Source organism: Schistosoma haematobium, chromosome 5 (genome assembly GCF_000699445.3).
Source record: "Schistosoma haematobium chromosome 5, whole genome shotgun sequence".
Classification (NCBI taxonomy): Eukaryota; Metazoa; Platyhelminthes; class Trematoda; order Strigeidida; family Schistosomatidae; genus Schistosoma; species Schistosoma haematobium.
The window spans coordinates 11,404,143-11,427,254 of record NC_067200.1 but is presented as its reverse complement, the minus strand read 5'-3'; the positions used below and the strand labels follow the sequence as shown (position 1 = coordinate 11,427,254).

At 35.5% G+C, this 23,112-nt stretch overlaps 1 protein-coding gene across 1 annotated transcript in view; it reads left to right on the top strand.

Annotated features, from left to right (window-relative positions):
• The first annotated feature begins 4,016 nt into the window (after window positions 1-4,016).
• MS3_00009148 (uncharacterized protein) overlaps window positions 4,017-23,112 on the top strand; it is a 40,371-nt gene continuing 21,275 nt past the window's right edge. The window contains exons 1-3 of the mRNA XM_051217480.1: window positions 4,017-4,283; window positions 4,320-4,410; window positions 13,677-13,825. Coding sequence (XP_051064892.1) covers window positions 4,071-4,283; window positions 4,320-4,410; window positions 13,677-13,825 — 453 coding nt within the window. The 5' untranslated portion in view covers window positions 4,017-4,070. The remainder of the gene's footprint in view (window positions 4,284-4,319; window positions 4,411-13,676; window positions 13,826-23,112) is intronic.

The following is a 23,112-nucleotide window of genomic DNA, read 5'->3' as shown; positions in this document are numbered from 1 at the left end:
GTCCGGTCAACAAAGAGCCCAAGACTCAAGAACGCGCACCGACCTCCAAACAACAAGTTACTAAACCTGAACCCATAGTGAAATCTGGTAAATTAACAACAGTTCGTGACGATTCTCTCATTATCATGAACCTCGTTGACAATCCTGATCTTCCTCTCAGTCTGCAGGACAAAAACGACAGGATGCTCTGGGGTGAATTGAACAAGAAGCTCGAACTTCCTAGAGTAGAGCCTTTGACGGTCACCCGGCTCACTCGAGGAAAGGATTCTAAGCATTTAAATCACCCGAGGCTTCTCCGAGTAACACTTAAGAATGCTGCCGACGTTGAGGACGTCTTGCTAGCAAGTCACTTGTTGAAATCCGATGGTAACGTAAAAATATTGCCCGACATACCGTACTCTGAGCGCAATATCATACGGAACATCCCCAAAGAAACTCGCGAACAGTTTTTCCGCGGAAGAAACATAATTGTGCAAGGTATACCGGAAAATGCAGACCCTACTCAATCAAATTCTGACATCAGGGAATGGAAATTCATCAAACAGTCCTTGAGGCTCAAACACATACTGACTCAGCATGTGACGAGACTAGCCAAGAAGGACGGTGATCCTAGACCTCGTCTAATGAAGATAACCTTCCCATCTTCTCACATGGCGGCTGCAGTCCTGGAAGCATTTCGTGCCAACAGACGTCGATTGCCACCTGGAATCCACATGCACCCGGATAGGCCATATGAAGCTAGGACCAAACACAAAAGCAAGTTGGAGCTGACCATTCCACTTGTGGACTGTCTAAATGATAAAAAAACGTGTAAAGGACAGGGCCTACCACCTCGGCAAACCTCATATAGGTGGGCTACCTGTCCATTCACATAAGGCTCATACAGAAAAACAGGATGAAGCTCACGCGTTCCAAATTGAAAGCATAAACTGCTTATATATGAACGCCGCGAGTCTACCAAATAAACTGGATGAATTACGTGAACTTAGCAACGCTAACAAGGCCCATCTGATAGGAATATCTGAAACCTGGATATCTTCTCAGTTCTCGGACCAAGAGTTAGCATTGCCTGGGATGACTTTGTTCCGCAACGACAGAAAAACAGGAATTGGGGGCGGAGTAGCCATATACATAAGCTCTTGCTTAGAGGTGCACCAAGTTCACAACCTCGAGTTTAACAATCTTGAGGAATCCATATGATGCTCTGTAAGATTGTCTAGTACTTCGAGGTGTCTAGTCGGAGTCATTTACAGGAAGCCAACTGCCGACACCGAGTACGATAGTCGTATGCTGGAAGGACTATCCCGCTCTACCCGTCTCGGTTTCACACACATCCTGATTCTAGGGGACTTTAATCTCCCTAGAGTCAACTTCGCGGAACACACGTACACTGGAGGCGACAACTCAATTGAAGCTCCGTTCTTCAACCTCATCGATGACTTGGGCTTATATGTAAATGTGAGGTCGGCAACTCGTTGGAGAAACAGTCAGGAACCATCGCGCTTAGACTGTGTATTCACAAACGAAGAATTCCTAGTTGACAACCCCTCAATCCTGGCTCCTCTGGGAAAGAGCGATCATGCCGTCATAGCCTTCAGTTTTGTCATCAAAACTAAGCTAAGGTATCCCAACAATAATTTGCGATGGAATTTTAAACGGCTGAATGTGCCAGCTCTACATGACTATCTACAACAGGTGGTTTGGGATGTTCACCCTCAACTCGACGTGGACGGTCATTGGGACTTCTTACTGCATACGCTACTATGTGCTACAAACCATTCAGTTCCTCTAACGGTTCCCAAAAGCTGCAAGCCACCTACAGTAATCAAGAACCGTACCCTTCGCCTGCTAAGCCGAAAAAGGCACTGTTGGGCGGAATACAAACGAACTGATAACGACGGAGCGTATAGACAACATAAACATATCAGGAACATATGCACTAAGGCTATAAGAGAAGACAGGCTTCAGTACCAGACAAAGCTTATGGACAAATTTGCCTCTAACCCTAGAAGCCTATTCCGCCATGCAGCCTCTCTTCGTCAAGCCAAAACAGGAGTTTCTCAACTGGTAGGTCTTAACGGCCCGACCAACAACGATGGCGACGCCGCTGACCTTCTGGCGGCACATTACTCTCAAACATTTCAACCGGCTGACATCAACTTTACTGACGACAGTTTCATCTGCAATTCCACAGGACTCTCCGAAGTGAACCTAAGCGCTGACTTGGTGTTCCGTAAATTGCAGCACTTAAGACTAGATACTTCTCCTGGCCCGGATATGGTTCATCCTGCCATACTGAGGGAGGCAGCCTCAATCCCGGCAACGCCGCTTAGTATGATGTTTTCACACTCGCTTAGCCGAGGCAAATTACCGGAAAATTGGAAGTTGGCTCACATCACACCAATTTTCAAAGGAGGTCGACGCAATGAACCTTCAAGTTATCGGCCAGTGGCTCTTCTGTCATTACCTTCAAAACTCATGGAGTCCCTGATATGCGACGGTTTAAACGACTATCTACTGTCCTTAAATTTCTTCTCACCCCAACAGCATGGTTTCAGGAAGGGTTACTCTTGTATAACCAACCTGCTGGCTGCGGTGGACAGATGAACGAGCATCCTTGATCGCAAGGGAAAGGTTGATATCATTTACCTTGATTTCTCAAAAGCTTTTGATAAGGTTAGCCACTTGTTTCTTATCAATAAGCTCAAACAACTAGGTATCAAACCACCTCTAATCGATTGGCTTACTTCATTTCTAAAAAATCGACACTTTAAGGTTAGAGTTAATTCCACTTTATCTCAGGCTATGGAACGTCCTAGTGAGGTCCCCCAGGGCTCAATACTAGGGCCTCTTCTCTTCTTGATCTACATAAATGATCTTCCTCAACAGGTAACGTCAGACTTATTACTTTTTGCCGACGACGTGAAACTTTGGAGAGAGACGCAACCAAGACGATATACAGGCACTTCAGGAGGATCTGACTCGACTTCAAAGTTGGGCAGACGATAACGGACTTACCTTTAACACTTCAAAGTGTAAAGTAGTCCATCTGCGACATGTTGCAAACTACAGTTACAACTTAGGAAACTCCTCTCTAGTAGTATCCCAAGTCGAAAAAGATTTAGGAGTCCTGGTGCCCCATGATTTAAAGTCTTATGCTAACTGTGACAAAAATGCCTTCCGAGCAAACCTTGCACTGGTAACGTTGAAGCGCATTTTTGGACAGTTTGACGGACGAACTTTCCACACAATCTTCAATAGTTTCATCCGTCCCCATTTAGAGTACGGAAACATAGTACTTCCCCCTCACTCCAAAAGGATAAGGTCACTTTGGAGCGTATCCAACGGCGAGCCACGAAATCAGTTCGAGGACTCAAATCTAAACCTTACGAAGAACGCCTCCATTCACTAGACCTTTACCCACTAGAGTATAGGCGTCTTAGAGGTGATTTATTAGTGGCTTATAGTATTCTTAACACTTCTGGACATCCTCTTAAACACCTACTTAAGCTTAGTTCGAACAATAATCTAAGGGGTAACACCCAGAAACTGGAAACACAACATAGCAAGACGGAATGTAGGCACAACTTTTACTCCTTAAGAGTTGTCAAAATCTGGAATTCGCTACCAGCCGAGCTAGTCCAAGCAACTTCTCAGGAGTCCTTCAAGAGGCAACTCGACCTATTCTTAAGGACCAAGGACAGCATCACACTATGATTTACCAATTTCTTTTCCTCTTTCATTGTTAACATACCTAGGTTCCTGCCTGGAGGATTTGGTGATCCCCTGCTACTAGACACGGAAGCCTGTTAAGCGAAAGCTTCTTCTATTCCGTCCACAACCATTTGAACCATTTGAATTCACCATGTAAATATGAGTAAATATGATAAACTAGGTTAATCAAATAAACGGAGTACAACAAAACATCAAAAAGTTTGATAAACGCTGAGTATCAAAAGACAAACAAGGTGGTTTTTTCGCTCTAGTTGTTCTTAAGGTATCGGATACTGGACGACCTTGGAGATTGTTTTAACTAACCAAGTTATTGTACTTATTCATTTAGTAAAGAAATGGGTTGTTCGACAGGGGTATTGTGTTGTAAATGTCGTTACATTATCGCTACAATGGGATTCATCAATCTAATTCTGATTTACATGATGAGAGTTGATTTAAACGTTACAATACTTGCCATGGTCAATGATACGGTTGACAAGACATCCACAAATCATTCGTCATTTTATTGTTCTAATTTTTCTAATCACACGTATCTTAAGAAAACTGAGGTATAGCTTACTAGTTCGAATAAAACGTCTATCTAGACTAGCACGGGGGAGTTCAATTGGGACAGGCTGACCCAAGGTTTGATATTGGGAGCATTTTTCTGGGGCTATATTTTAACTCAAATCCCAGGTTAGTTTCGTTTCTTTTCATGTTAAGTTTTAATAAATTCTTACTGAATAGTAGCCAAAGATCTGTATTTAATCGCGCTTTATCAAAAAATTTGCTGAACCATAATGTATTCTATCATTTTAACGAGTTTTGTCTAGTCAGATCCAGATTTTAATACCTTATGGTAAATATCACATTGAAAGGATAACTGGAATAATAAAGAAAAATTCAGTGTTACATATTAGAGGTTTTGGCTTTAGGTTTTGCCAACTACCGGTTTAGTGATTGAACCCACCTGTGACTAATCGGCAATTGTTACGATATTTGGGCTAGGTGTTTGCCTGGTGGTAAATGTTTTAGTTTATTAGTTAATGTAACCTTATATATAAGATAACTTTGCGACTATTTTTCACCTAAAATGGTGACATTGACACATTTATCGGTCATGAATAATGGTTTTTATCATTATTTTTTATAGTTGAAATGAAAATATCAAGCATGAGTGTTCTCGTTTCATTTAGGTCGTAAGGATGACTGTTTTACACAATTTTTCGGACATGGTCTCGATCTTTAAACTCTGTTGAAACCAGTTTTTCGAGGTCAAAAGTCACTGTGTCTTACATCATAATATTAAAGGACGTTAAACTCCATTTGAAGCTATTTATGTCAGATTTGCTAATTTCTAATGTACTCTTATGCATCCCCTAGACAATAATCTTAGATGTAATCGTTATTTAATGTCAGAAACACTATCTTCATTCTTTAGTGATAACAACAGCAGTTCAGTTGACCTGTGTTAATGATTGAAGTATTTCTGTGTAGGTTCAGTTTCTTGTTTATTGTTAAGGCTGATGTAAATTGCCTGTTGACCATTCTGTATGAAAAATGAATTCTAATCGTCAGTTTATTTATTAGCCTCTTTCGACCACTTTTTGACGGCTCTGAATATCATTAATTATATGAAATACAAAATATAAGACATTATGACAGTAAATTCATTCACTTGGTTCTCTTCAAAAATTTTTCCAAAGCAAGAAAGACACTATCTTCAGAACACTATGAGTCTGTCGTATTTTTTCCTGTTTTAGCTTCATGCGAGCCAATATATTTAATTATTTCTAGCTGATAGCCCAATGTTAGCATTAAACTGCCCACGAAGAAACTGTGTGCAGTATAAAAAATTCGAAAATTCAATTACTTTAAAAAGGATTTTTTATAATTACTTGAGATTGTAAGGCCAGTGAAATGTCTGAGATACTGAGATAAATTTATGGGTGACGTAACAAAAGTCTTAAACGCTTGGAGCGGAAGTATGAACGTATGAAGATCAGCTCATTAAATTATGGTTACGCTCAATTGTAAAAGAGTTACAATTTTAATAACGCAGTTGAAGGTTAACTACTGACTTTTTATGAATATAAAAGTCAGCTTTATGACTTTTGATTGCAAATTCACATTGTGATTCGTGTCTAGTAGGTGGAGTGGTACCAGACTTCGTAAATAGCTTTCTCATCTGCAATTCCATTTAGCTAATGGATGCAAATCAACTTAGAGCTCAAGGTTATTGGAACGTCACATAATCTGTAGTTAAGGCTCTCCCTAACTTAAGTAGTCTAGGCAATTTATTGGAAATATGGTGAGAACACCAGGAGATCTGAGATAATATCGAGAAGAGTACAACTTGTAGTAGCCTTTCACGTGTACAGGACTACATTTGCAAGCTAGCTAAAATGACTAAACCCACGAAGAATGCCCTTTAAAATTGATAATCGATAATAAGGATGAAATAAAATCATTAAAATGTTTTTCTTGTAACAATTATTGGCAATGGCGGGTTTAACTGAAATGAAGTGATCTCAGAAATTATCATGAATAAACTCATGGATTTGTGAAAAGTATATAAAGAGTGGGGAGATATTTTCTAGTGCCAAATAAAGTAGTAATAGTTCAAGGTCATTGTAACGATAAGAATAAGACGTACATCAAAAATTTAGTTCTTGTTAAATTCCAAATTCACCTAAAAATATTTTTTTTGACGGAGTTTCCAGATTTCTTGTTCTGACTTCCTTTTATGTTCCCCTCTACAAATCGACTCGAATAGGATTCAACCAAACCAAAAAAACTTAAAACTCGGTGTGTTAAGAAGATGAAAACCGAAAGGTTTACTCGCATATTAAAATGCCGTTGTTTTTTAAGTGGTGTGGAGTTGACATGCTGAACTGTGAAAATTAAATAACCATAACGTGTAAATATGTAAAGCTGGAGAGTATTCTGATCGAATTCTGTCTAGCAAACCGCAATATAATCACTTTTGATCTTATATAGTCCAAGGTATTCCACAAGAAACCGCGGAATTCGGTTTGTTCAGACTATAAATATTCAGTTATTCAGATGCTTAGAAGAGTATTAGGCTAGATAAATTGGTCATAAAAAAAGTTTCGACAGGTGTTTTGAACAACGTTTTCATTTGTCTGTGGCTACAGTATTAGAAGGATACCACTGAATCATAATGGTGGTGAATAATGACTTGAGGTTTATTAGTCTTTCTATGAGATAACGTTGGCGACGTGTATAACTGATTTTATTTCCATCTTGAGTAGGACATACATCAGAGTTGTTGCTTAAGGGCACGATATTAGTCTGTGAGTCTAATTACAGATGGTTTTGTTCAAATGTAGATTATAGGTTTTGGTTTGTGACAGTAGAGACAGTAGAGATTTAAATGAATCAAATGGGCACAAAGTTAATAGCAAAGTTGCAGATACTTTTGAGTTTTACTTAACCATAAAATTCTGGGGTAAACTGTTTTAGTTTCTACTTATTTGTTCTTTTCTGTCTTTTCACACTTATTCGATTATTCAGTTTGATTCATCCAATTTTTTCGACTATGATATTTTGAAATATTGCAAGTTTTAAAAAGCGCTAGATAGCGTTGCATTAAAAGTCTATACAACCAGTCAGCTGTTTTTAAGCATTTGTGCTATCAGTGTTAGTTTTTTTCAGGATCACGACAAGCCGTTTTGAGTTTCAAAAAAATAACCATAAACTGCCAGTAAAACACGATAGCTTCATTCCTCGAATGTTGTCCTTTGTTATTCTGATTATAGTTTACAATACAAAATGATCTTAGCCAGTCAACCATTGAAAACCAGGAGGCAGTCAACTGCTGTTTTATTTAAGTGTAGGAATCATCAATATTTTACATCTTCAACCGCATCGGGGATCGGATATAGGCTAATCATATCTCATGGTGAGTACTCAAGCTTTATATCACTGAGGGTTTATGCCTTTAACTTTAGTGAATTCACGATATTGCCAACTGATGAGTAAGTAACTGTTTAACACCTAACGTGGTTAAACTGTCATTGTGACTTCAGCCGCATACTACCGAGTTATCCCATACTAACGTGAAAGAGCTATCCAGTGCCTCCTGGTTTTCAATGGTTGTTTAACTAAGGTCAGTTTGTGATGTAAACCACCAAATCTACCAGTCTCAAAAAACCCCTCTCACTGATAAGTGTGTAGTTCGTTTCTTTTATGTGAAATCCCTTGTTACTCATAAAACTGGTAAATAGTTGTGTTCATTTTCATCACATAGTTCTGATAATCTTCGTCTTCTAATATCATTATCGAAATTTATCAAAGGGACTAATTGTTTTAAATACATATGTTGATTATCTAAACAAACCTTGGCTAATGATAATGAAACTGCTAAACCGTGTTCGACTGATATAGACAATAAAGCAATGTCTTTTTCAACGTCAAATTCTCTTTGCAAATACATCCCTTGAGGAAGACTATTTCCAATCGGTATTTGAGTACAAGTACTTCTGGTAGATTGATGGTGTTTCAATGAATGTTACTTCACATCACTATATTTATGTCATATGTTGAATAATTGTCTGAAGATCCTATTGAGATTATTTCTTTGTAAGCGACTAGTGGATGACATCATGGTCATATGCAAAAAAAATCATCTAGAACGTTGAAATATACTAAGGGGTACTACTGTAGTGGATGAAAAATCAGGTATGGTAAACCAGTTTATTATTTGACGTAAATTACGCAGTGGCTTTGTAAAATACGAAAATCATACATTAAATTCATCATTTGCATATCTTCCTTGAGTTTTCCTTTACACACCATTATTCCTGTTTTCCTTTCTCCTCTCTTGATTTCAATCTCCACCGGTAAGCATTGAATTTCTTATTCCTACTACATATTACTTATATCCATCCACATAAGCAATGCACACCACATTATTCATTCGGAATAAAAAAATCATCTAAAATGTAAAACTTAATGCCAAATAAAACTTATTTCGACGTTCCCTTGAAAAAAAGTCAATTATGAACTTAAAATTAAACAGAAAATGCGCCCATTCAACATACCAATTTGCAGGATTGTAATCCTACATACATAAGTAAAAAATGATCATAATAGTAATTGGAAATCTATTTATTAAACTAGTTATAACATGTAAGTCAGCCAGTTAGTAACAACGCAGAACTTCGTACATACGTGCATCAGTTACAGCTGCCAGACCACATTAGCACATAGATACAATTGTTGATTCGAATCCCGTAGTGGTAGAGGTAGTAAAAGTATAAGCAGTAATCAGAATGATTAGAGTTTGAAAATGTTATTCAAGGATTAGAATCCAGTGAAATAACTTTCGAAAGAGAAAAAGAAAAAAAGGACATGAAGAATTCAGAAGATTAGAATTCAGGAGAACACAAGGAATGGATGCACCTGAGCCATTGCAAATGATTTTGAGCCATTTCATTCAAGGTCTCTAACCATCGGTTGCTATCATCTCGTGAATCCCAATCAGGTAGTCTACCCCTACCAACATGACTCAGTCCACTTGTCAGTGACTTCATGGAGTTGTGTCATGTTTTGGTTTGGTCGCCCCTTGTTTTCTTCCAACCTACTCCAACACCAGAAAACATCTCACGTCGGGGCAGTCGGTGGTTGGCCATACGTAACACGTGTCCCAGTCATCTCAACTAATGAAATTTCACTACTTCATCAACTTATTTGCCATTCTTACCTATGACCCATTTCCTAACAACTGGATTACTTACTCAGTGGTCCCAGAATATACGAGCAATGTTTCGAAGACACCTATGATCGAATACTAGTAACCTACGAATATCCTCTACTCTTACCGGCCATGTTTCATTGCCATAAAGTAGGACGGAACGAACCGCTGCGCAGTAAACCCGTCCTTTGGTTGGTGGACAGATATCTCGCCTACGTCATAAATGACGCAACATTTGATAATCATTAAACCGTTTTTTTTATTAAACACAATGATTAAAAAAAGACTAGAAAATTGATCTTTTATAATATTGTATAAATATGGGTCACAGGAATCATGTTAATATATTAAATATCTCTACTGTCTAATCATAATTAGTTTGTACTTACCTTAGACTTATCATGGTAAATATTGACTTTAATTTATCATTACAAGTTGTATGATGAATTCGACTATTATATCTTCTATACAAAATAATAATAATTTTGTGTATATGTATGTTGTACTCAATATATTGAGCTAATATTATCATTCTATCAAAAATACAGAATTCAGAAAATCATTAGGTTTGTGCACTTCGGATAAATGGTAATTTATAAGAAAATACATTTTTTCCAATGACTCAGTAATTCATGTATTAACTTTAAAGCTGTTATGCTAGGTACATTAGTTTACTGAGAATTATAAGTGGATCATACTAGTGACAAGAAACATTTTAACTTAACAATTTGATCTATAGTTGACAGATAACAATAACCAAAAATTTGATTGTTTTATTGTTTTGCTTTGTTGAAATGGTTGGCATTGAAGAAAAGTAGCTCTGGACATTAATTAAGTTCCCGTTTGGTACTTGGTAGTAGTTTTTCTACTTCTTTAACTCTTGGTCTGCATGTTTTTGGTCTCAAACAGCAATTCTATGGTTTGCCAATATTTTATGGTATTCAGTGGACAAATTGTAAATAGTTTCATCGAATTAACTAGTTTATGAACTAATGCAAGTTAGACCACCATTGAAAATTTGAAAGCACTAGATGTCCATTTCGTCCTAGTGTGGAAATCCTCAGCAGTGCGCGTTCACAATCCCACACTCAAGACTCAAACCCAGAACCTTCGATCTAGCGCGTAAACAATTAACCTGTAGACCACTGAGTCGGTATTAAGTGGTGTTAATGTCTAACCTCAGTCACCCCATGACATTAAATGACCATCTTCCATTGTCTTTATCGGGTAACTGCCTCACATCCAACACGGTCTAAGTGACTTGACATCATATGAACTATGTTGGGATATCAGGTGTTTCAAAGTAGTCGGCAGGAAAATAGACAGGAAGTGTTTCGTTCTAGTTGGCACTAAATATCTAAACAAATACAGCATTGGTCATTATTCAGTAACCAATCAGTTGTAAATAACTTGTCCCCACTGGAAGTAAGTCACGGAGTAGATGACTGAGCTGTAGAGTCTAAAACTATATAGCTGAACGATATGTGATCGAACATTTTCCTCAAATTTGTTGGTACGTCTAGATGACATGTGCATGAAACCCTGATAGATCAGAGTTTTTGTATAGTAACTAGCTTTTGTGAATCGTGAAGCAAACTAGAAAAATGTTTTTATTATAGTGAGTTTGAGTTAAAATTCGAGAGATGCATTATACTTGGATATTTGAACAATTCCCATTCATTTAACTATTGTGCTATAGTAACTCAGTATCAAAAACGACTATTTATTGGATTTTGATGAATTCATTTGAGGAAAAATGTTGTATGAGAAAATACACAGTATTGTAAGTAGGCACGTGTTAACAGTTTTAAGTGATTTTAGTTAATGAGAAGGGATGTAATGAAGTTCACTTCTTATACCATTTTTGGATGGCAATATTGAATGAACACAATATAAGTATATTAGTTAAAATAGACATATTTCATTATTTTTTCCCGACAGGTTTTGATGATAAACTGCTTTTTTCAGGAACATTAGCTTCTGTTTTATCAGTGAAAATGTCTTTCCTTGTTTATCGTTTCAAAAATCGTTTATTTCATCTGATATTAGGTGGTTGGATATAGTCCGTAGGAAACCCTGCTCGACCTAGGTCCCGTGCTAGTTGACATACTCGTCAGCAAAGTGTACCTGCAGTTGTGAGGCCACTGGTGGTTCCTGTCGGACTCCATTCCACGTCACTCAGTACTACAGCCCTTTGACGTTACTTCTGGGCTATTTGGGAAGCGACTGACCTTCTGTAGGACTGAGAAGTATTTACAGTTGATTGATCCCTGAGTAGTAGTGACCAATGTCATTAGTTTGTAGTCTTTTAAGTGAGGATCGAATTCTTTCTATTGTTGTCTATTGTTTGTGTCATTCGCAGTAATAGAACGATCAGGTCTTTCATTTGATACAAAAAGAACTCAATTTTAAAAAACCACTAATCATACGATCTCGCTGATATATTAGTAAAATGATGATATAATTAGCATATATTTTATTCATATTACATACTGTAATTGGTAATAGTAATATATACGGAATTTCAGGGTCATTAGTGTCGAGTTCATAGTTATTGCATCCCAACTATTTCAGTGAATTGGACAGTGATTTTTGATACATTGAGTAGATTTTATAAAAAGCTAACCCCATGTGAAATATTTTTGCTTGGGCAAACTAGTCTTTTCGTATCGGATATTTTAAATAGCTCTGGTGTTCAAGTATATGGCTGATAAAGTTGATTAACATGACTAGATTAAATATTTTGTGCTTTGATTGCTCAAATTTGATGTCCAACAATATTTACTAGTTCGAATGACGTAAAACCTGCACACAACTAGTTACTTTCTGGACACTGTCCCAACTGAACTACTTAGCTCTACTCTTAATCAGTTCTCAGTTTTAATCAATTGAATTATACTAGCTGGTAAACCAGTTTTGTTCTCCCAGTCTATTTAGTCTCTAAAATCAGGGAATAATATGCATTAAAAGGGTGAAAAATAAGTCCTAGTTAAACAATTGGATCTCCTACATCAATTACTATAACACATTACCAGGTCAGTGAAACCTGGACACTTCTTCTTTGGATCTTGTCACAGTCTTGACTTTTTGTCAACATCAGTTATTCCACATATTTGACAGAAATCCCATCCGGTTAACCATGTCCACTTTCGCTATTTCAATTAATTAGTAAGCGGTCAGTGATATAATTTAATAATCAATGTTTTTGGTCGAAACATTTTCACCTTATGATATTATATAGACTGACTTTATATAACAGGTTGATTGACTAACCATTGGCAAGTTCTATTCGATCAAGTCTTAATAAAATCTTACCAGTTATAGATGTAATAATAACTTTATCTCCAGAGATGAGTCCTAGAGTTTTAGTGAAAAAAAACGTGGCGAATGGAGTTCAACTGTATTGATTGTAGAGGAGCTCACCGATGACACTGAAAAATGGTCGCATAAAATTGCAAAGTAATTGAAATTGAACATGTAAACCGTAGGATGCTAGGTTAGTGATCTAAAGGTTAAGGCTTTACTGAGAGAGACGTGAAAGTTCTAAGTTTAGTTCTCAACATATTATTGAGGAGTTCTATACTGTTAACTACTTCCTGAATCTCAGTGAATTTATAACTAAGTTTGGTCTGTGATTTTTGTTTTAAACACATTGGACTTCTGTTCATAATTCGTTATAAAAATATTAGTTACTGTTATTTTGCAAGAAGAAAAACATATCACATTTTCTGTCAAACTTTTTACATGTACATAATGCTGGCTAGTGTTGGAGACAGATAGAAGAAGGTTAAGAGCAGCCAAACCGAAACGCGGTGTCAGTCCAGAAAGTCACTAACTTCTGGTTTGAGCCATGTTGGTAGATGCAGACTACTTGGTTGGGGGCCGTGCAGCTGTCGTAACTAACGGATAGGTAATCTGGGTGACATGGCTCAGAATCGATCACAGTGGCGTCGGTGTATACACTCTTTGTCTTCCCTTAAACCATGAGAATGAAATTAATTTATACCTTTCTTCCTACGAACTAATTCTGTCTTATATGCAATCATTTTTTATTACTACCATCGAAGTAACTGCTTCTATGAATTCGGTGTTCATTTTGTTGTGCTAATAAGGTATGGTAATTTGAATCAATGCGTGTATGTGCCTAGTCCTACCTTGTAGATGATTGACTGACTGAAATTGTTTATTATTTTACACTATAAAATGTTATCTCTAGAATTGTTTTTTTCTTTTATCTTTCCAGGTGGAATATTAGCGTTTCGTTTTGGTCCTAAATGGGTTATTTTTTCTAGTTTATTTGGATGTGCTATCACGGAATTTTGTGTACCAACCGCAGCACGTATTCGTGCTGAATTATTAATCACTTTACGTGTGATACAAGGTCTTCTTCAGGTAAATTATTAAGCGTTTTTTTTTAGAATTAATCATTTAATTAATTAATTAATCAATCAATTAAATGGTTGGTAAGATTACTGGTTAAATTGGTTTCATAAAACAACTTGTATTATATGTTAGTTTTCACTGTTCACTATAACAAAAGTTTTCAGTTATTTTGTGTCTTTTTATTGTTGATTACAATGAACAAAATCACCCTACCTTGATTATACTTACACATATTCATTTGTGTTTATAATCGAAGTAACATATATATATATTTGCTGAAAAAGTTTTAAAGAATGTTTGTTCTTCATTCTAAATTAAATTCTAGTCATATTGATAGGTTCATCTTATTGTGTTGATTTGATTCTGGCAATTTGTAACAGACTCAACGTTGTTTATCATTAACTCAAAATGGGCACTTGAATTCTAATAGAGTAGAATATAACCAGTTAGTGTTCAATTATTTTTTTATATCTTGGTATCCATCATTCATTACTCACGAAGACACTAATTTACAAGGCTACTTTTCATCACTCATCCACAGAGATGGAGAGATAATTATTGAAATGCTTGGTGGTTGATAGGAAACCCTTCTCATTCTAGGTTTCTTACTAGTTGACACTTGTCAGGAAAGCATACCTACAATCTTGAATTCAAACCCATATCACCTAACTTCATAGTGCAAGGTATTACCACTAAGCTATTCACGCTACAACTGACCTCTTATAGCACTGTGGTATTTACAATTGATTGATCACTCAACAATAATCAGTTTTGTGTTTGCCTAATCCTTTCAGTACTGATCAAATTTGATCGAATACTTATTAAAATCCATACTTTGCCAAATACAGTAATTTCATTTAAATTTCTTATAAAACACTAACTGATTATTATCGTAATTCCTGTGCAAAACATAGAGACCGTTTTTTGTTTTATTTCAAATCAACACTGATTGTGTGTTTGTTTTCCAATAATGATTCATAAATAAAAATGGAGTCATCAACTACTTTCTAGTTTTTTTTAAAGGATTTTATTTCAGCTATTATCCATTTCATAATTCAAATAAACTCTTAAATCAATTAATATTTTCTAAACAATTTACCGTCTCCATAACAGCACTAATAATTAGCGACCCAAGCTTCATATTACAAAAAATTGCAAGTAATTCGAGAAATATATATATATATTGTAGAGAAAATAAACACGATTACACATCACATACCGTAGTTTATTCCTATCAAAAATTACAAAAACGGAAAGCGCCTATAAGTGCTTTTTTCGCTGATGTAGAATATGAATGAAGGAAAGAGGTTGGTTATTAACAAAGTGGTCTTGAGTGCTGTTAGAGGTATGAGGGCGTTTATCACTTCCCGGTTGCCCACACTGTGGAAGGGTTCTTCTGGAGGTACCTGAAAAGGACATTGGATTAGAGGTGGTCTTAGAGACCTGAGAGCGTGACCGTAGTGCTCAAGGGACAACTGCTCGAGGTCGTTCACACACGACATTTTTGTGAGTAATTTTCGTGTTAGCTCTGTACTTGTTGAGACCTTGCCGCCGGAGACGGATATCCGTGGGATGGTTCGAGGTGTGCATTTTTAGGGTCGACCTTTTCTGACCCCACCCTTTCTTGTGGGAAGGGAGCATCACTGTTATGCTGGTTGTCTGAAGGAAACACCTTACTGCCGTCACACCTCTGTACAATCAGCAGTACGACTTCGCCTTCGGACCTTGGGTTTGCTGCTTTTAGTCTTACCGCTCTTCAACCGACCTGTCTTGAATGGTAGGACCTTGAAGAACGATTGCTGCAGCCAATATAGGTCAGTTGCTTCACTACGACAGGCAAGCCTGGCCACCACGTCAAGGTAGCAACAACGCTCGGGAATATGAATGGATTATTAAACACTGATTTGTATTTCTCAACGATGAATCTGTGCGAAATTCACAACTTCCCATTAAAAAATACAACAAACTTCCAGGAAAGAAAATTTCTCTAATTCAAGATTTCATTTTTAAAACAAACTAATTATCAATACAATTTGTCAAATACACACTCTTTATTTACTAAACTATGAATTTGTCAGTCCATTTGGATACCAAATTGATATAGATGCCAGTATAGGACCACGGAGATTGTTGAGTTTTTGTTTTGTTTATGACCTGATGTAAGATTGACCACCACTAAAAACTTGAAAGCACTAGTTGTCCGTTTCTTCCTAGTGTGGGACTCCTCAGCAGTGCGTATTCACAACCCCACACGCAAAACTCGGGCCTAGGACCTTCGATCTAGCGCGCAGATACTTAATATCTAGACTACTGAATGGTGCTATTATATAACCTCAATCACTCCATGACATTGAGTGACCATCTTTTATTATCTTTGACGGATAACACTCTAATACCTGACACAGTTGAACTCTACTGGCCTCGGTTTCTCACTAGAACTCCAAAAATTACCTCTCGAATTTAGTTACTAGTGAGCACATGATAATTATCAGTACCGGATTTTGGAAATTGTTGAGTTCATATTGAGATCATGAACCGATCTAAGTTAGACCACCAATGAAAACCTAGAAGCACTGGACGGCCTTTTTGTCCTAGTATATATATATGATTTACAACAACCAAATAATACTCATCGAGTAGTTACATTACGTAATCCTACATAATGACGGACTGATTATAAAATAATATTGAGTAACTGGAAGAAACTGGATTATAAAAATCAAAGTAATTATTCAAAAAATCAAACAGTTGCTACGTTGCATAATATATAAAAAGAAAGAACTAACACAATATTTTGATGAACGATAAGTGTTATAGTAGTTATGTAAGAGTCAAGAGACGAATTCAAGAAAATGTAAATTACAAAAGTGGATGAAATTAAAAATAGTTTAAATGGTTTTGAAGGGAAGGGTTTCGTCGAAGTTCAGCTACAAACTCACTTCTATACCAATGGCCAACGTAGCGAGAATGGTTGTACAAACTTTTTTGAATGCAAAAGTTAGATATGTGAACATGGTTTCTGATGGCTCTAGGAATGCGCAAAAGGCGAACTCATTAACCATGCGGCGAATTTGATAGGATAAAGTAAATAATCTTAAAAGCTTTATTTAAGTCAACTTGATCACCTGTGTTCACCAAGTGAGCGAGAACAGAACTTTTAATCACTCTTACCTATCCTTTGCTCAATCAAGACTAATTGAAAAGAAATTTCTTCAGTTTGCTCTTTTTATCATACGTCAAAATATTAATTTTAACTATATATATATATATATATATATATATATATATATATATATATATCTGTTTAGTTTGGTGGGTGTCAGTCATACTATAGGTCGAGCCAGAAACAGGTGTACGTTGGTCCAAGTTACTATATCATACTAGTGCGTTAAGTTGAAAATAAAAGGACAAATAACAGAAGAATCAAAATATTGTAGTTTCAATAATAATTGGAAAGACTGTACATTGAAAATATGGTACGAAGAGACAGTATAAAAATGTATGTATGAAGAAATACTGAAAATCAAGATTTAGAGAAAGATAAAGAATGAATATATATGCACTGTTGTCAAAAATTCTGATCCATATTACCCAAAGGTTTTAACTACCAATTGCATTTATTACGCGGACTCCAACCATTTGGTCTGTTTCGGCCAACATGATTGATATCAATAGTTAATGACTTCATGAGCTACCATGTTATACTTTTGTCACTCCTAACATTCTTCGAACCTTCTGTTACATCAGCAAATATTACTCATCAAGATAGGCGGTTGTTAAGGATACGTCATATGTGTCCTAGTCACCTCAGTCTAGAAAGATTCGTCACCTCATCAATTAGTTCACCAGTATCGATGATTTTCATACAACATACATACACGTCTGAGAACTAGGAACACTGATCACATTCACACTAAATATCATTTTACTATAGAAAAGATATGTCTCTACTTTTTCCCATCTTAGCGTAAGAGGAAATTCTGATGAAATTCAAACAGTATTGAGTTGTAAAATACACGTTTCATGAATAAACTTTATTTGCCAACTTACAAAAAATAAACAACGCTACATTTATACAATCGTATGTATTATTGTTAGAGAGAAGATAGACGGAAAAAAACGATTTGTTTGATGTTAACTATCTATTTTCCAAGTGATTACTTATTTTTTATTATGGTACAAAAATCACACTACGTAATTATTAGTTAATCTGCTTAATTTGATTTCTTAGAACAAAAAATAATTAACATTGTGATTATCTAAAAGGGGTTTTGCAGAGACTGTGGTAATCTAATCGTTAAATTCATGAGTTAATTAAAGCTAGACCACCTTGGAAAACCTGCTGAGGAGTCCTATACAATGATGAAATGTCCATCCTGTGCTTCCAGGTTTTTCAATGTGGTCTAGCTTTAATCGACCCATGAATTCAACTACTAAATATGACCATCTGTTAAAGGTTTTATTGAATATTGAATTGACGTAATTGAAACCTGATTTAGTGTGGTTCAACGTTTCAATTGTGTCTGTTCGTTTTTTTTAGAAGGAAACGAATTTATCAATCTCATAAACATGACTGATAGCCACACTAACAGATAATGACGATAATTGAATGATTCTTGTTCGTTTGTTTTTTATGACATTTTTGGTTCTTACTTTTGTGCTTTTATGATCAATTAGTATTTCTGATTAAAAATAATGGTTGATCGTAACTGCTACCATTATTTGGTGTTCAAGCTTGTATATTTGAAGACCTATTCGAGCTATATTGATTGGAGTATCGGTTATTGTAAATACTACCTTGTTAGACAGATCGGCATGACTAAACTCAGGAAACTCATATTCAGAGAGTGAAGCCGCATTGTTGGCTATACTAGGATGTGACAGGAATAAGGTGTTTTTCTTAGACAACCGGCATTTGCGGTGCTGCTGCCTTCACACAACTGAAGGAGGGAGTTAAAAAAAGTTTTCATTGTTTGTAGTTAGGCTGTGAAAATACGGAGCTATACATCTATATCTGCCCTTTTAAAGGCTGTGTATGCATGGCCTCAAGTATTTTCTCCTTGGGTTGTGGGATTTCCTTCTCGGGTCGTCAAAGTTATCTACAGCTCAGTTTTGTTTACACATATTTTCCCAAGTTGTTGTTTGGTGAGATAAATGATTGAGGAAAATACTTCCTTTATAAATGGATCAATAGTTTCCGTAAAGGTTGTAAAAGATTATCTGATCAAGTTGACAACAACACCAAACATGTGTGGTCTTTCATACCCTCGAAATGATTAATGATGAATAAAATTTGGAAGAAATTACCTTTACTTGCATCAATAGCGAAATGTGAAAAGATAAGGCATCTGAAGAGTCTGATTTTTGATGATTTCCATCGACATTTTGAACAGTGGGAGCACAAGTATAACAAGTATGTTGTCACAAATGAAGAGTGTTTTAAAAAGAAAAGAAGGGGAAAATATTAAGTGCTCATTAAATGTTTTAAAAAAGCTCATCTCGCATATTTACTAAACGGACAACATAGTGTCTGTACTGGCTTAACAGTTAATACCAGGATAAATACTTCATTTTATTTGGAAATCGTCAATTCGGTATTCTCAGAAGCTCTATCAGAGCATTCATTGATTCACGAATCCCCATATATCAGTACAATCTGATCAACTGATTCCAGAAAACCCTTGTAATTAACCTTGGCTTTGGCTACAATTTCGCCAAAGAAACCACTTATTTGAACACTCTAGAATACTATTGCCAACCACTTCATTCAATAAATCACTACAGATTTCCCGCCTATATGTGATGTTATTCAATCATTCGGGTTCTTGAAATCAGACATCAACCACCTAATGGTAAATAATGATAAATTTTGACGTATTTATATTATATACCTTGACTCAACTGTAATCTTCTTGAAGTTTGTATGTGTGTTTACTGAGCCCTACTTTTGCATTAGATTAGCGATCCATTATTGTTACTCAGTTTTCAGTGGTTCTGAAGCTCTGATGGTATTAGTCCGTGTGGTGGATCATTTGTAGCTGGCTTATCCAAAAGGCCTAAAAGTAGTCTTTTATTTAAATGCATGTTTCTAAGTCGTTTTAATTTCATCAGATAAATTACATAATAATAGATAAGCTGCTTACTGTTGTGAATCAAATTAATTTTCACTGGTTGAATTTCTTTTCTTTAGTAGGATGATTGTATTCCTAGTTACTCTGATTAGCTTTTCGAGAATATATATATATAGGTGTTGTCTTACATAAGCTGGATGATTTATTCACGAAACTTTGATTGTAATTCTGGTCAACATACTTTAGAGAGAAATGAGCTATTAGAGCGTATTTGTGTATCTGTACAGTTAGGGTTATGCACTTGTGTCTGTTCATTGTCCACTACTCACAATGAAAATGTTATTGAAACCAGAGTATTAGACAAAATCTTATTTTTTGCTAAATGTACTCTATTTATCTAAGTTGATTGGTAGGTGAGTGTAAATATCGTGATCCTACAAGAGATCAATGGCTATCCGAATCACTTATTGGTGATAGTGTCTCAGACTGTGAACATGGCCGATACGGATTGTAATCACACTGAAAATATCATTTACTTCAAAATTGATGATACACCTTTACTGACGAGTGATGGTTTGGGTGAAACAAGAGTGAAACGGGATATTTTTTACTATCATCAACCATCTAACATCATTGTTTACATTAATGCGTTCTGAACGTAATTATTGTTTTGCCACCGCATAAAGTGAATAAGTATATAAGCTAGGCATTGTATAATGTTATGTATTGTAATCTTCTGCCTAATCTACACTAGTCAGCATTGTGTCACATTGTGTGTGCTCTTAGTTATTTAACCCGTATTAATTACAACCACGTGATTATCGTAGTTATATCATATGATAACTATCGAAATTATTCAAAACACTCACTGTTTAACAAGTTTTATCAATAAATGAGAATACATAATCGTTGAACTCCTATCCATCTCTGATCTTTAGTCTAATAATTCTTGGTTAGTATTTATTTATATTACTGGATATTATGTTCAGATGCTGCAAAACACTTCATGAGGATTAGTTGTTTTATCCATATCCCTCCTAGTGTGTGTGTGTGTGTGTGTTTGATTATGATTTAACAATCTGCCATATTTTTCATTCATTTTTACTGAATTTTATTTGAATGTTTGCGGATGTTCATTAAGATAATAATAATAATAATAACAATAATAACTGTATTACAGCCAAATTCGATTTTGTTTATGTGAAAATATGTTGATGTTTTATTTTGAATGTCAATCTATTTAGATTTGTCTATCCTGTCAAATTTATTGTGTTCTTTATTTAAATTGATAAACCAGTTGGTAAAATGTTTACCATTTTCTCACTCGATTCATTTCTATGCTGTCTTGGCGCTACAGTTAATGAAATATGAAAAAAATATCTATCTAACTTTTGAAGGTTACGCACATCATAGGCAAGCCTACAGTTAGTAACAAGTTGGGACATGAAACAAGATTTTTCTGATGAGACTTTAATTCATAGGCAACATATGAGTGACATCAATCTAACCTTGAGAAAATTCACCAACTTAATAGGGCCTAAAGAATGTTGTAAGTTAGTGTGAGAAATCAGAATCGGGATTTATTGTTTGAAGTTAAGGTTATGAATTAGGATTCGAGTTTTCATCACGAATTGACATTATCCATAATCCCAAAATGTTATTTAATAATATGAATGGATGAATTTTGCGTCAAAACCCAAACCTCTCTATCTTAAGTCGGTTTGGTTCGCACAAAAGTTATAGTCTCGCTGGTTGTTCAGTTCAAATCATCTATTGCACATATCAAATTAATTTCAGTTAATGTAGTTTTACAATTCACCACTGAGTTCACTACCGTTTACATTAACATGTAAATATGCATATCTGTCTCTTACTTTCATTGATAATATCTATCAATTGTAAACGAGAATATTATACACATCTGATGTAAATTTCTGAACATCTTGGTTGTGTTACAGATAATTATTTAATTTCTAAAAGTCTAGTCGAAAATTCATGTTCATATTATAGCTTGACCCGAATAGCATGTGAATAATATCCTTACATGATAGTTTTTGGTAAAGTAAACAACATGGATGACCCTAGAGATTTCGAATGACTGGAATTGATCTATTAGCCAGTTAAAATATAGTGCATGGCGATGGGGTAATTTATAAATAAAATGACAACATTACAAGGATAAGGAGTTCTGATATGAATAATGTACATTTCCATGTGAGTTGTTTCTTCCGATAATGGAAAAAAGCGTTAAGGTTTTGATTACGAATTGACATCAGCTATAGTACAACAGTTAATGTTACATAGCTACGCTACAGAGCAGTATCGTCAAGTAAATTTGATTGAGACATTTCAAATGTCAAAAAGAAACCTGGATAAACTTCCTGACTAGCAATTACTTAAGCCTATTATTTGTGATCTAGGTTGAAAATAAAATGATTAATTCGCAATCAATGGGTTTACTATAAATAACTTAAGGCCATGTACAAATGTGCAGCAGTTCAAGATACAACATTTCACAGCATTACAGTGAAGAAATTAATTTAAGGTGAAGAAGTGCAGAAATTGATAGGCGAGTATAGTCTTACCATGTGCCTGTGCTTACATCATCTCAAGGTCGAACAGTAGACGAGATATTATAAGCGAGACACACTATTGGAGTAAGTCAATCATACACTTACTCAATATTTTAATAAACTTTTGGTTTAAAAGGGCATTCACTTATATATTTATGATTCAGTGTACATAATAATTCGTTACTAAATCAGGTATCAGAACTCAATAGACCAGTCATTTTCATATTCTTCTTTTGTGATCTGATTCAAGCATATTTTCTGTCTTTCCTCTTTCTTCTTCGTATTCATTCATTGTTACCATACAGATGTAACAATAACTAAAATGTAACAGAATTGTAGAGCTAACCAAGTGTTTATTGAGCGATGCAATTGAGTACCTTTAGATCACAGTGAATGATAATTTCACCATAAATTATTAAACTTGAAAACGCAAATCACTAGATTCTGATTCGTCGTTGTTACCAAAGTTTTAAAAGTCCTATATGTATAACCTGTTTCAGGTTATTATCTCGAACTAGGAGGAAATAATTGCTCAATCCCCTTAGGTTGTACACTGGTCTTTTAGCTAGTCCAAACAGTCCATGATCGAATTCGTTTTTAAAAACTCTGTCTAATAAATATCCAGGTTTGTCTTAAAGTGAAATAACCTGTT